Source organism: Melanostigma gelatinosum (genome assembly GCF_949748355.1).
Source record: "Melanostigma gelatinosum genome assembly, chromosome: 2".
Taxonomy (NCBI): domain Eukaryota; kingdom Metazoa; phylum Chordata; class Actinopteri; order Perciformes; family Zoarcidae; genus Melanostigma; species Melanostigma gelatinosum.
Window position 1 is genome coordinate 16,043,783 of NC_136635.1, and position 15,871 is coordinate 16,059,653.

The 15,871-nt window shown below is 43.6% G+C and overlaps 1 protein-coding gene across 1 annotated transcript in view; it reads right to left on the reverse strand.

The window, feature by feature from the left end:
• Positions 1–519: 519 nt before the first annotated feature.
• ext2 (exostosin glycosyltransferase 2) overlaps positions 520–15,871 on the reverse strand; it is a 20,445-nt gene continuing 5,093 nt past the window's right edge. The window contains exons 9-15 of the mRNA XM_079295301.1: positions 10,007–10,138; positions 6,848–7,037; positions 4,609–4,775; positions 3,944–4,087; positions 3,367–3,495; positions 2,633–2,715; positions 520–1,840 (exon numbers count right to left, since the gene is read on the reverse strand). Coding sequence (XP_079151427.1) covers positions 1,702–1,840; positions 2,633–2,715; positions 3,367–3,495; positions 3,944–4,087; positions 4,609–4,775; positions 6,848–7,037; positions 10,007–10,138 — 984 coding nt within the window. The 3' untranslated portion in view covers positions 520–1,701. The remainder of the gene's footprint in view (positions 1,841–2,632; positions 2,716–3,366; positions 3,496–3,943; positions 4,088–4,608; positions 4,776–6,847; positions 7,038–10,006; positions 10,139–15,871) is intronic.

Sequence of the window (15,871 nt, forward strand, 5' to 3'; positions counted from 1 at the left end):
GGCATGAACACTAGCCTCTCTGTGACAGGTGCACTGGTAGTGACAGGAGCAGTAGGTGGCACAGAAGTAGAGCGCATAGGCGGACACACTGTTTTAGAGAGCACAACAACGCCACCCTAGGAGTTGCATTAAAGGGACACGCTCTCTTCTGCTACAATTGCAGCACCGTGCCAAAATATTGTGTCACCATTTAGTCCCATTCTGACATCTGCACACATTTCTGTCCCTTTGAAGAGACGCGAGTGCTGAAATGAGATCGCACAGCCCGCATGAGTATCGCACTAATTGAAGTTGACAATAATACGAACTGCGCCCTTTTGAACTGCTGACATTGAACAGGGTGGATTAGGCCGCGTATATTAACAACAGCTGACGGAGTGGAGCGGAGCAGAGCATCGGCCGGGACACGGAGGGTCTGCTCCGGACGGCCACAGATTTGAATGAAGAAAAGGGAAAGAGTCTTTCTTCTTCTTCCCTCTCACACACACTCACACACACAGATTGAAAAAGGAACATTAATATTGTGAGACATATTAGTGTTGTCTTTACTTATCGTGTATTACAAAGTCATATGTACACTCGGATACATAAAAGCAGTCAAAAAAATGTAAAACAATTTCACTGAACTTGTTAAAATAATAATAAAAAAGGCAAATAAAACCATAACTGGGCAAGGTTAACATCTTAAAGACGGCATTGCTTTCAATGTTATAGCCAAAATACTAGAGCTGGGACAACTAGTGATAAAAGACAAAAATATATACTGTACACACACACAACAGGAATAATGGAAAATTAAAAACAAAGCATTGTAGTTTATACAAATAGTTTTGAAGTGTGGAGCTGGGAATAGTCTAATATTATACAGTACATTTCTTCGAATGCATGGCAAACAAATAGTTACTCCTATGCTTATGCAGTGTTCACACAACTCAGCGCATGAAATGACGGAGTAGCTGCTTAAATTAAATTAAATTAAATTAGCACAAAAAGCTTGCTGAGGCCGTATGAAATGACAATTCAAGACGTTCAGCAGTCTTTTTAAAGTCATTCGTTAATCTTTCTAAATTTTAGATTCATGGTACCAGCTTCGCAATCTGATTAAAGCAGAACGTATGAAACATTTACTGTACATCATCTTGGTATGTATAGTTTGTTATCACATTCAATTACCTGATCGATTAAGCCTACATCGATACGCCATCTAAGCATATACGTCATGTAAATGAAACATGTTTTACTTTTAATACAGGACAAATAATCAGGTCCATGGCATCTTTTGAAAAATAAAATAATAATTCCTGGTTGGAGCATCATAAATTATGACCATTGTACAGCACTGCTGCGAAATACAAATATATACACTGTATACACTGATTCCAGAGCAGCTGGAGCTCAAAGCTTCCAGCTCCAAACAGTAACAGTGAGACACCACAAGCCTTCAGTCAGCCAGCCAGCCTGTCCATCACACATCCACTCAGGCTGACCCTCCAATCACAGATCATGTAACAGTGCGTGTATTCATATCGGTAAATGTTTGAGAATATCTTTCACTTTCAGCCAAATAAACAAGTCATCATCCTCATCACATGGAGAAGGCGCGAGGCGCCGCATGTGCCACTTTAGCCTGAATATTGAAGTCTTGATGTAAAAGACGATGTTGGTGACGGATGTTGCAGAGTTGAGGCTGCGACGGGCCGGTCAGAGGCTGCCGATGTTGGGGAAGCTCTTGAGCTTCTCTGGGAAATCGTCTTTGTAGAGCACAGGGTCCGCACGGTGTTCCACCACCTTCAGAGGCATCGTGCCAAACACAGACGCAAACTTGTTGATGCACTCAGATCTAGGGACGAAAACACAACTTATTTACTTTAAAAACAGGCTAAAACATTTCTGCAGCTTCTGATTAGTAACGTTTGCAATTGATGTAGATGGATGCGGTCTTTACTTGTCTTTCCTTTAAGCTGTTGTAAGGTGCCCATCTTCCTCAAAGAGTTTCTTTCCTCTATATTTCACATAAGGTAATACTTAAATTTCCTGGCATGTAGAGGATATACAGTCTTGTGTGTATTTTGTACAGCTCAGAGAAAGAGGTAACCGGAAGAGCTGAAAATAATGAAGTCATAACATTCTTTACTGTACTTCAGTTAAATACTGCACGTTTTGAAAAACGGAGCAGATTGTTTGAAATTGAGTTTTGCCCATATTTGATGTCACTGTGATCTGCAGCAACCAGACTCTGTTGACTGCAGTTTACTGTAAACAAGGATATCTTGCAATGAGCAGAAATACATCTGGAAAAAGGAAGTGAATAGAAAAGTGGGGAGAAAGTGTCCAACAACAATTTTTCGCTCAGTTTTTGTAACCAAATTCAAATATGCATTTTAATATTCAGAACAAAACAAAAAGAAGGATGAAAACCAAAGACAAACAGCTGTAATAACTAGTTATGCACAAGACCAAGCCAAAGTAATGTGGTGTGTGCAACGCACGCAAGACTGCTTTAGTTACAGACACAAACAGAGGAACAAGAGAGTTACAGTTGAAGGTTCTACACACACACAAAATTTAAAAAAAGAAACAATTCTACTTCTGCTTATTTCATTCCCGATTTTTCCAAAACAAAGTGTCATACCTCTCCACCATGTGCGTCTGATCCAGGGACAGTCCATCAATGGCAGTGCACTCAGGGCACTTGAACTTCTTCCTGGGGGTCACCTGAACAGAAGTCACACCAGTAATGTCAGCTCACTACAACCGTTTGTTAAACCTGAGCAGCCCAGACGGACGCTAATAAAACTGTCCGGTCTGAAGAAATAAGTCTACGACATCCTACAAGAACTTTTGTTGAACAAAAAACAGAAAAGAAAAGTCATCTCATCAGTGCAGTTGGAGAGATATATGGAGTATGGCTTTCCTCTGTCTAACCCCCATCTAACATTTACACCCCCAACGCTCTGAACCTGTGAATGTGTGTGTGTGTGTGTGTGTGTGCAGAAGAAAGTGAGCGACACCGAGAGAGGAAGATAGGAGGGGTCGGCTGGAGAGGGTGGGTGTTTTCTGAAGGAACCTGATATATGGGAGATACGGTGGGAGAGCGGCTGCAGGCGTAGGGAAGTTTGCAGCTCGTGATTCGATGGCAGGGTGTGCGTGAGCCCCGGTGAGCTTAGGATAACATACTCAGAGGGGGAGTGCCAGTGAGTGACACGCAGATAAGGGAAGGTTAAGGCTGGGCTTAAGCTCGGGCCCCCTGCACCTGGGCACAGTCAGAGTGATGGGAAGGGGGGGGGGGGAGGCGGTGAAGTCGAAGGAGTGAGAACTGATCAAACCCAGAGATGCTGGTCTGCTCCGTCAGAGATATGGACGCACCTTTATGGGGGCTTTGCCCGTGATGTTCGCCACCAGGAAGTTCATGGCAATATCTTCACAGTTCATGTGAGCGTCCACCCAGTTCTTGATGTCTCCTGGCATCTTGTAGGTGTACAAATAGTTGAAGTACTGGAATGGAAACAATAAATGATTACGAGGTGTCATATATAGATATACTGCATTGCAACAATGCAAACACCGTTTGAATGGTGACCCAAGTATGTAGGAGGCACCACTGCACCAGGACTTGCTTTGAACTTAAGTAAGTTTTAAGTAGAAGGGAGATAACCTTGCTCTACCTACGACACGCTGCTCGTCTATCACTGTAATCTTCTTCCCTGAAATACTCCACATACCCATAACAGAGGTCTCCCGGGAATTCTCAAATCCTTTCTGCAAACGGAATTTTTAAAAATCAGACATCCAGATGTGATGGACATTTTCCTTTTCAAAATTGGTGCTGTGTGCATCATTACTAAGCAAAAGTCCAAAGATACCCCAGCAGCTCTAAGGGAAACGAGCGTGGAAGGGGCGTAGCTCAAGCAGACAAAACCTCTTCATCTTTTTCCCATGTCACCTTGTGGTAGAAGGCGGCTCCAGTTAGGACCATGGAGACCTCGTTGGTCCACTCCGATTCATACTTCCACTTCCCCATTTCGTGGTCCCAAAGGTGCAGCCGGCCTGGGTAGCCCACCAGGCGGTCTGGGAACTCCCTCCAGACCTGGAGCAGGACAGGAAACAGATTGTCGTTAATGTTCACGTGAATTGAACGAAAGGCGATGAACCGATGTCTCACTAAAACACGAATAATTAAGGGGTGTTTCAAAGATTGCAGTGTGAGATATCTTCAGATAGAAGTAGCTTTTTGATTGGCTGAATATCTCAGGCTTTGACACCAGCAGACAGACAGCTCCCCTATCCGGCCTACAATTCCATGTAATTATCCTTAAACTGAGCACAATTTTATTAAACGGCTTCTAAATGGATTCAGGTGAGTGTGCCTGGCTCAGTGGGGCCCGACAGGTATGTGGGCATGGAAAGCATCAGTTCGAGACCCGTCGTCATTCCTCACACATCAAACACGTTCAGCAGGGAGTCAAATCCCCACCGAGAGCAGAATGAGACCGTAATCCTCCTGAATGACTTTAAACTCTGGGATCAATTTTAACTGTGTCCCTGCAGTACGTGCCGTCAGAGGAAAGATAGGAAAGCATGGTCAAGGCTAAGTTTTCTTTTTCTCACCTCGTAGCCAAACTGCAGTTCATCAGATGTCAGCATGATGATGTCGTCGTCGATCGCTAGCACAGCTTCTGTCTCGATCTCGTCGTAGGGGAAGAAGCGGTTACTCAGCTTGTTCTCCTTCGTCCGCACCACTTTGAGAGGAACGCCAATCTTTGGCCAAAGAGACTCTGGAAGGAGGAAAACAATACAATAATAGCAGCCGCATTTATAGTTTTATACACATAGATACAGAGCGGAAACAATTCAGTCGCTCAATCGGTTAAAGTAGCAATCCGTACGATTTCAGTCCTGACCCTATTAACTGGTAGTAACGGCAAATACGGTTTATTGCTACAGGTCCAGGAATAGCGGCGGGAGAAAAACTAACTATTGTCATTTTAATAAAGAAGTCAGGTAATAATTGCCTGTTTTCCATCATCCTGTGAGCAACCGATTTGATCTGGTTTCATGCTGCACACAGCATGAGTCCGCAAACACAAAAAGTGAAAGTATTTGGTTCCCTCACTGCAGCTCTTCACCTAAAAGCTCACTGCTTTCTCGTTCCAATACTCGTGCAATGTTTAAAACTGTTCCACTGTCAAAAAACGGCGGAACTGACCGTTGTGTTTACGCATCTATAATGAACGACAGTGGTCAGAGTCAACCTCACTGACAAATGCGTTGCACTTCCTGTGATTACTTCATGATACAAGTCAGTAACTTAATATTACATTTATTTCTGGGTATGTCAACCGTGGACGCCCAGTTTATAATACTGCAAATATATAAATATTGCAACACTTTCATCAGTGGGCCGTAGGCTAAGTCACCATTTACTGATTTGCTGCTTATATTGCTGGTTAGTTTACCATCTTTGGATTTTGTAGTTTTTGGTAGACGTCACTTTGGGCTACTGTGATGGGCATTTTACACTATTCTCCGACGTTTCATTAACCAAGCAATTAATCAACTAATTGTGAAAATAATCTCCAAAATAATTCTTTGAAAACAATTGTTAGTTGCCGCCCTACACAGGTAAATACTGTATATACAGTATGTCACACTGTAATGCCTTTTTAAAGGCTGAACAACATCTCGAAATATGAACACTATCAGTGTCTAAAGTTGAGATTATTTACCACTGAAAGAGTTATTTGAAGCATGTCCTGCCAGCGGAAAACGGTGCTCTGAGGGTTTAACTTCACTGACTCATATAGCTAAGCTAACCTCAAGCATGTGCAAATCTAGCCACACGACTATACAAAGTGTTTTGTCAGGGGAGCCTTTCAAACGTCTTGGGCAGTGTCCATGGCACGGACGGATCACACAGAATGTGTCCCCTCATTGATGGGGGAACTGGGACCTGGCAGCCTATAAGAAGAGCTTCAGGTCCTGCTAACCACGTCTGAGGTCTCCTGTCAAAAGCTATTCTCGGTAAAATTGCTACGTTAAATGCCCAGAATGGCTTCTCTCACTCTGCCCGTGTTGCCGTCATCCCTTCTTTTATTTCTTAAGTTGGAAAGCGACAGCAGGAATGAGGCTATTATGTGAAGTGTAAAACTTTAGTGCTACCTCGGCATGGCTCAAAATGCAGATACTGTTATTTCTAAAACGATATTCAAGAAGCAACAAAACAATATTTAACAACAATGCTATATTGTGTAAAAAAAACAAAAACTAAACAAACCCCATTACTTTACTTGGTCAGCATTTTCTTAAAAACAACAAAAAAAAAAAACAGGAAAAGATGGCAGCCTGGAAACACACCAGATCAAGGCACGGGGAACTGTGACTTCATATTGGACTGAGCCCTCTGAGCCTGACCCGGCAATGACCCCTAGTTAATTCCAATAGGTCACAAAGCTCCAGCCAGGCGCCGCTGATGCCTCTCATGAAAAGGCAACTCTCAGCCACGAGGGAGCACTTCAAAGTGGTCTCATTGCTTCATTACATTTGCCAACTCTGTACAGCAGCAGGACTGATTTAATTCCAGGTCCCGCACAGTCTGAGTGAAGCAGTCAACGCGCTAAGGCACGATTAACTGGTGCGTACTTAATTGCCATATCAAGACAAATAATTTGAGCACACAGAGTAATAAATAACAACTAACAAGAGCTTGCTATGACACATCTATGATGGACTACGACTGATGATGGACAGTAATGAAAGACAGAAAGCTAAACTGAGTGCATAGACAAACTACATCTTTTGGAAAGCTTCATGAAGTGTCTTAGCGTTAATGAGAATGTGTTCCACTCACCCTCAGGAGGACTCTTGTTCTGGTTATTCCACACCACCAGCAGCTTAGCCAAGCTAGGCACCTTAGAGATTTCTGTGATGACCCGGAAAAGAGACTCGACGCGATCATAGGTCAGCACCACTGCAGTGAACCCAGGGGCTCTGGGTGGGATAAGTGGCAGGAACAGAGGGCTGTTCACACTGGACCACTTCTGCACAAGATAGGAAACAAAAGAAAAACACACACACTGTTTAGGCCACAGACATCTTGTTCTTTCATTCTGTTTCACTTCAATGGAAAGCTAGTGCAGCGCTATAGCCGCCTGTCCTCTGTGTTAACCCCGTCTGTCATGTTTTCCATGATTTTATGCTCCATAATACTGCTTCACTGGACCGTGAGGTCACAGGCAGTAATTTCCAGATTATGGTTTTTATTATGGAGCGAGACTCATCCGATAATGTCTCTCAGGGGCTAACGGAGGCAAAGCACAGGAAGCCAAAAGCTTCCCGTCACAATGCCAAGTAAGGAAGCCACAGGTGAGTTTCACTGATGGCATGTGTCCTAAATACTTAAGTTCAAAACGTTATAGTCATTTGGATAACAGTGACAAAACATCTGGCACAACTACTGCTTTTGTTTATAAAAGAATGTTTTCTCAAGTGAAATAAAAAGACAAACTTTCGTTTACAAGCTTGTGCTACTCAAACACAGACACACATCGGAGCACCAGGGTTCACTCTCGATGAACTTCATCAAAGGCTCCAAAAATGTTCCACTCTGGTTACAGTGACAATCAGCCTGAGAAGGGCCATGGGAGCATATCTAACACAGTCAATCTGTGGGCTTCTTGAAGCTCACATAAACCCCGTTTCACAGTGATCATGTGGCTCCTCCCACAGCGGCAACACAAGTCTGTCAACAGAGACACGGCCACTGCCTTTTAGACTACATCGGTGACTCCCGTCACCAATAAAACATCACTTTACTGGCAAGTGGAAACTTCCCTTTGGTCATTCTCACGTTGTCAAACAAGCCGAGGGGGAAATAATTAAACTAACACTTGTACCCAGCAAAGATGCATTTAAACAGAATAAAGAGGTCAGAGACCACTTAAGTCATTTGTCAAACTGAATAAATTAGATGAAAAGAAAGCCGCAGTTCATTATGTCAGACAGATCTGAAGGAGCAAATGTGTTTTTTAGACTTTAAACTGACACTAAAAAAAAATTAATAAAAGAGTTTTATTTGGTTATTTGAACTACTTGAGTGGTTCTTTGTTATTTTAGGGGTTTTCAGATTATGAGCAAGATAAAATGAAAATCTACAAAGTGCCATCTGTCCGTAGAAACACTTCCACGGAAGCACAAATACAGTTTTACTTTCAACTTTACCACATTCGCAAATAGAAGTATTACTAATGTACAGAGATGCAGAGGCACAGTACTCGTAGATTAAATCAGATTTTTCAAATTGTTTCTGAACGATGCAAACAAAGTTGAAACCCAAGATACAGTATCTTCTCCACCAGCATTATGACAGTGATGTGTGTTTGTATTAGCTTGGCTCTATTTCAGCAAACTGGTTTTCAAAAGAAAATAACTGAGGTTAAAACTGCTGAGCTTCCATTTTAAAAAGGTATTCAAAGTATTCCCATCGATGGTGGGTGAACAGCGGAAACGGTGAAACATAAACATGTGATTGGTCGACGCTTAACTGCGTCATTGGGGCGTTTAAAAACAAGATGAGACCAGCTCAACTTTGATTTATAGCGCATCACGCCCATCATGCAGCAGCAAGTGTGAGGCGTCAGTTTGTAGCTTCCATTGAAAACTACTTGTAGCCTCGTAGTATGAACACAGCATACTACATTTTATAGTACATGGTACTCAGACGATGCTGTAACTTTTAAACACGATAGTGATCAAATAAGACCCAGGTGTAATCACCACAACATCTTTTTTTTTAACTCTGAGATGCTTTGATTCTTGTAGAAACCTAACAAGTATGCCCACTACCTACAACTCCAAAACAAAAAGCAGCCTGTCCTTTATTCTGAACCCCCCCCCCCCCAAAAAGGCACCAGCAATCCTGGGAAATGTGCTTTCAATTACCAGCCTAAAGACTACAGGAGGAGAGGGGGGAAAAATGTCTGCCTGATTTATTTAGTGCTCAGCGCAAGTTCTTCTCACCATCCACTCACTGAATCCATCGAGAAAACACCTCATCTCCTATCTCAGGCTGGAATGACCAAAGGTCTGCACCCTGACACAAATAACCTCCTCTGGGTCTCGACAAACCTCGAGACCCGAGTGATACTGATGGATTCGACACTTTGACAAAACATTTAGCCATAAGTGGGCAATGTCAGGTGTAACTGCTGATTAATTAACAAACTACAAACTGACAAAACTTGCTCAGAGGAAAACAGGCAACCAATGTCAGCTCGACTGTCAGCCTATTACACCGGAACAACAAACATCAATAAACAGCCCTCACAGCGCTGCATGTCTACACCAACGCAACCCGATTGTGACTGCCATCGCTCTAAACTTAGAATTGTAGTGGATCTACTTATACTGGGATACTTGTAGACATTTGACAGATGCAAAGACACCATTGTGCATCCACACACATGCTCACATGGCCACGCCTCTACCCCACAGACTCTAGATCAGACCGTACTGATTAACAACTCCTGAGAGATGGTCGCCCAGCCAAGCTGTCTGCAGCCACAAACTCCCACAACCACAGGGATACTAAACACACACCATTCTTCACATCCAGCATATTCTCTACAAACGCATGACTCAGACACACAGGAACCTATTTTTCACCACAACGGAGGCATCCTCCTAGAGCAGAACTGCTGACACAAACTGGCTGCCTCAGAGCTAGCTGGGTGAACACCAAACTGTGAAGCGCAGCATGTGTGGCGCTTCAGAAAGACTGAAGGCATCTTCTGTCACTCTTCCACAGAGGCTTCGGCTTACAAGGCACAGGAGAGTGGGGAAGCTTATGTGGCACTGTGAGCGTCTGTACGGTCAAAGCTCCATCCTGGATGGGTTTCACTCACACGTCTGCTAGGAATAGAGGGTGCGGATACAATAGTCTTGCTCCATGGCTTATGGTTATAAATACTTGCAAAAGGCACATGAACATCAGGTCCACACAGTTACATACCACCACGGGAGGATTGTTCCACTGCTCATAAGTTTGTGCAGCATAGGGGTAGATGCGGTCATTGATGATCTGGAGCGTTGTCAAGCCAATAGCCTTCATGGAGCTGAAGTAGGCTTCCCAGAACCAGCGGGCCTATGGACAAATGAAGTAGACTTTAGTACCCATACAGAGAAAAATGTGCAGGATAAAAGAGCGACCACACAACATGCGACGAGGCTCCATTTAAAATGTATTAAAGTATCTCTCTGTTCAACTCTCACAGAGATTCACTTTAGTGATCTAAAGAATGCAGAATTAAGATATTTGCATTGATTGATATAAAAACACACAGATTTTGAAAATGGGCTGCATCCAGTGACAACTTAAGTGTTTATAGAATTAGTCACCATAATGGAAATGTCAATGAAAAAGTTATTATTTCTTAAGTTATATGATCAATTATTAGTAATAATTAAGGTGGACTACAGTAATTGACCTTAAGGGCAGAATGAGTAGGATTTCTCACTTGCGGTTTGTAAACACAACATTCAAAGTTGGTCGATGACACCAGAAGAGCACTTGCAAAATTCACTTTAATTTCAGAACGAACTTTGTCCACTTGGCATTCCGACTCGCTATATACGTATATATATTTGCATTATTTCGACAGTGTCCACCATTTTCGTAGCTTCCTCTTGGATGCATGCTTATGATCTGGCACCTGGTCGGTACATGTTTTTATTAGGAGGTTGATGCCCAGAAACGTCCCGAAGACAGCAAAATAAGACAATACAGGCAGAGGGCACGGCCTCTGCAGATACAGATGATTGAGAGGTAATATTTTTTGTATTAGTCAAGTCTAATCCTACATTCTACCTTTAACTTGCATACGATAGTATTTCATGAAACTGGTGATATGTTGTGAATACTTCAGTCACTCATTTTATGCTGTGGCGTACAGTCACTACATGTCAGACGATAACACCGGTGTGAAGTCAGAGCTGTAAAATCCAGATTCCCCCCCGGTCCAAGTCTTTAAAGACAATGTTGTGGCCCTCTCCAAAAAAGCAGACTTTAACGACAACTGAACTCTTAACCCATATCTTAACGTTATCACATTGGCTGCTGGAATACTCAACTCCAAGTGCCCTCACTCAAGGTTCACTTTATAGCTTATTCAGACTGCAAAGATAAAAAAGAATACCTGGATATTGAATTTGTTTATTCAGAATGTTTTGACTGTGTCAAAGAGAAATCAATGGCAACGCCATAGGGTTCATGAAGTCTTTCACTTGTTATACCATAAAACAAATCAATTTTAGAGTAGTGCTACTGACCATGACATACGCGTCTAGCCCCTGTGCCTCCTGCTATAGTTAGAAACTTCAAGGGACAGCTCAGGGCCCTAAGAGTTAATGGCGCTTCAAACAACACTGTCTCCTGCCATGAGGCCCCGTGTTACACTGACCTGACTCCACCCCACCAGCTCCTCAATGACCCACAGTTCTGGAGGAGAGGTTGTGAAGATGTGTGTGTGTGTGTGTGTGTGTGTAAAGCACAATGAAACAGCATGTATTATTGTGCCCCACAGACCATCCTTAGTGGCACATGAACATGTGACCGTTGCCTAAATCTCCCACGTCTAAGTGTAAGAACTGGAGCTGTACAACAACACAAAAACAGCATTCATTTATATAAGAAGAATCCAAAAAGACTTTCTCATCTCAGGGGAGAATCCCAACGACCCATAAATCAACCAGTGATGAAAGTTTATTTTCCGACTGGGGGGGGGGGGGGGGGGCAGAAAGCAAACTGCGCTGGCCCAAAGGCCCAGAGCACCACCTTCCACCCTCTCCCAGCGCCTGCAGGAATTTTTATGAGCATAGAAGAAGAGACAGTGAGAGGAAGAGAACCCTTTTACTCCATCTTCCATTAGCAGCATCCAGCCTGGAGTCGACACTTTGTTCCTCTTTTGTTCTACTGACGAATAAAGATGTGTAGCCGCAAATATAGCAACTCTGACCAACTCCATCCACGAGCTAACACAAAGTTATTCCACCAGTCAAAAGGAAATGATGGGTAAAGCAAACTGTAATTATAAACCTGCTGCAAATATTGAGAAATATTGCACTAAAAACCCAAGAGTCAGGTCCAACATATATTCCTCTGCAAGTCAAACGAAACAGTGGTCCGATGTAACGCTTGGTTAAACCCAAAATGATCTTCTCATTTCCTCCTAGTTTAGTGAGTACCCCAGCAGCTTCCACTCCTTTGTTGTTTAAAATCATTAAAATAAAAAGGTCAAAGAGATGATCAAAAACTAAGTTCCTATTACAGTAGTCTGCATCGCTTTGTTTAACTCGGAGGAAGTTGTCAAGTGCCTCACAGATGATTCCACCTATAGACCTGAATTGGCACCCAGTGAGCTGTGGACAGAGCGAGGTAATCATTAGTGTTTCTGACATAATCTAAAACAGCAGTGAAACCAAATCAGTTTCAATCATGTGAGCCGCTCACTAGGAATATTAGTTTGCTCCAGATGTATTAGCACTTTACTTTTAACTGTGATCAAAACATCTCAACACTCACCTGTGACCTGTGAACAATAACAACCTGGTCTCCCAGGTGTAAATCCGTCCTCATTAGAGGGGCTACAATATAAACTAGCAGGACGTTGGGTCCATGGGGGTCCAGGACCATGACTGAAGAGCACTGCTTCAGCAGCAGCTTTCATGTGGAAATACAGTGTCGGTGCTAGTTCGAGCCATGATGAGTAACCCAATGACAGGGCGGGATGTAGTCACTTTTGGTACTTTTTTAAAAATGGTCCATAACACAAGATGAGGAGCTATTCGATTGCCTCTCAATAGCTCTCAACATGGTGAAAACCTGAGCCGGTAGCTCACAGCCAACAGCGCTCACAGTCCAAACTACGGCAAAGGTGCTGACAGAGCCAACAGTGTTAACACGAGGGGGGAACCGGAGCCTGGGTGCTACACTTCCAGAAAACGCTGTAACCACCACATGAGATACCTTCTGCAGTGCAACAAAGAGGTACCCCATAGGACTGTTCACACGTTAGAGCGTCCTGACATGCTCTACATGCATAAATCAGCTGCAGTCAGTGTACTGTTCTGCTGGGAGGATACAAAGAAGTTTGGAAGACAGACTGAAAGAAAAAGCTGGTTGAAGCTCAACAACAAGGTAGTAGCAGAGGAACAGTTTAGGAGTAAGTTGAACCCATCTTATAGATGCTAATTCAATAAACTAACCTGTGTTAATCTAATAAAGCTCTGTAGTGTGTGTGTCTTATATATTCTGGGGATATGACCTAAACAAGGCTCATGGAAGTCAGAACACAAACACGGGCTCAGTCGTCTCACTTGAGCACGGTCAACATCTCGCAGCTGTTTAGTATGTGGCCTTTTAAAATGTGACCAAAATGGATGCCATTACATCATCTCAAAGTTTTGGAGCAGCAGTTTTTTGTTGATACCACAAGTTCTTCTGCCTCCAACTCCTAAAAGGAGTAGCAACAATTTTCAAGAAAACCTTAAACTGTACTAAAAAAGGGTATTATATGGGTTTTCCTTTCATCAAGTATGCGTAGTGTATTCCTAGCTTTACATTTGCAATCACAGAAGTCAGACATCATGAAAGCAAAGGTTGCTGAGCCCTCTGTTGGCAAAACTAGTGAAATACATCAGCACAACAACATAAATCAATGTTTATGCTTTTCTATCCGCTTTAGGAAATCAGGCTCTCAGCAAGCATAACAATGCTTTCTGGTCTAATGGTCTAAAGTCCTTCAACACCTCTTCAACCTGAGCCTGAAGCAGGAGGAAGTCCCGGTGCTGTGGAAGACGTCGTGCCTGGTTCCTGTACCGAAGAAGACGACACCATCTGGCCTCAATGACTACCGACCAGTTGCCCTCACATCCCATGTGATGAAGGTGCTGGAGAGGCTGGTCTTGGCCCGCCTCCGGCCACAGGTGAAATCCTCACTGGACCCTCTGCAATTTGCATACCAGCCTCATGTGGGGGTGGACGACGCCGTCATCTACCTGCTGCAGCGAGCTCAGTCGCACCTGGATGGATCCGGTGGCTCTGTGAGAATCACTTTCTTTGATTTCTCCAGTGCATTCAACACCATCCAACCAGTGCTGCTGAGTGAGAAGCTGCGGGTGGTGGTGGTGGTGGGGGTGAACGCGTCCACCGTCTCCTGGATCACTGACTACCTCACGGGCAGACCACAGTTTGTCCGACTGGGCCGTGTGCTGTCTGATACGGTGGTCAGTGATGTTGGAACCCCACAGGGAACTGTTCTGTCTCCCTTCCTGTTCACCTTGTACACCACTGACTTCCACTACAACTCAGGGTCATGCCATCTGCAGAAGTTCTCTGATGACTCTGCAGTGGTCGGGTGTATAAGGGACGGACGGGAGGAGGAGTACAGGGCAGTAGTAGAGGACTTTGTGGAGTGGGCCGGTAGAAATCACCTGCGTCTGAACGTGGCCAAGACCAGAGAGAAGGTGGTCGACTTCAGGAGGAAGACGACGGCTCCACAACCGCTGAGAGTTCTGGGAGAGGATGTGGACATGGTGGAGGAGTACAAGTACCTGGTGTCTCCATCGACAGCAGACTGAACTGGAAGACCAACATCAACGCTGTGTACAAGAAGGGGATGAGTCGACTCTTTTTCTTGAGGAAACTTCGATCCTTCAACGTGTGCAGCAAGATGTTGGAGATGTTCTACCGGTCTGTTGTGGCCAGTACACTGTACTTCGCCGTAGTCTGCTGGGGGAGCAGCATTGGAGCCGGAGACACCAACAGACTTAACAAACTAGTTAAGAAGGCCGGCTCCATCATTGGCTGCAAACAAGACTATCTGGAAGAGGTGGTGGAGAGGAGGACACTGAAGAAACTATTATCCATATTGGATAACCCGGACCACCCTCTCCACCACCTCCTGCAGGGACAGCGGAGCACTTTCTCCAACAGACTGATCCAGCTCCGCTGTCACAAGGACAGATTCAGAAAAACATTCCTGCCCTCTGCCATTAGACTTTATAATAAAACACCTCGGGCCAGATCGTCGTCCTTCACATGACTACAACGCTACACGGCTGTTGCTTGTTGTTGGTGATCCTGGCTCTACTGTCCAGGTTGTTTAGTTTACTAGTTGCTAATTTTATTTAATTAATACCACGATATTCATACTGTGCATTCTATTTCAGCTTATTTTTTATTAATCTATTCCTTCAATTCAATATCTGCTCTGGTATTTTATTGTACTGTAGATATTGTGCATTCCATACGTTATATTTTACTCTGTAAATTGCTGCTGCTACAAACGAATTTCCCCCTGAGGAGAAATAAAGTTTACATCTATCTGTCTTTCTCACAGAGACTAGAACTTAAATGAACCCATCCAGCAGGGAAGGTGGGGGAGCACAACAGCCACCGAATGGTTACAACACTCCAGAACATACATCTTTGCTGAGACGGACTCTACTAAAGTGCCAAATACATCAGATACAATGTCCATTCAGAAATATGTTTCTGTTCCTGCAGTTTTTTTTATAGAAGACACCGTTTAGAGAATGTTTTGATCACCATTGTTCCCATAATCTTTAACCATTGTTTACTGTAGGTGAAAAGGAATCGTATGATTACGGTATTCTTTTTTTTCAATAATCATCAATGTGACCGACAGGACATCAAATGCTTTTAGTGTGGTTTTATAGTGTGGCCTGTGAACAACTCGAGCAAATCCTATAGTATACCATTAGTTGCACTCAGTAAATAGTAAAATTACTTCTGCGGAGAAACCAATTCAACCCATCTGCAGACCATCGGAGCAGCCTGAGGAGCACCGGATGACAG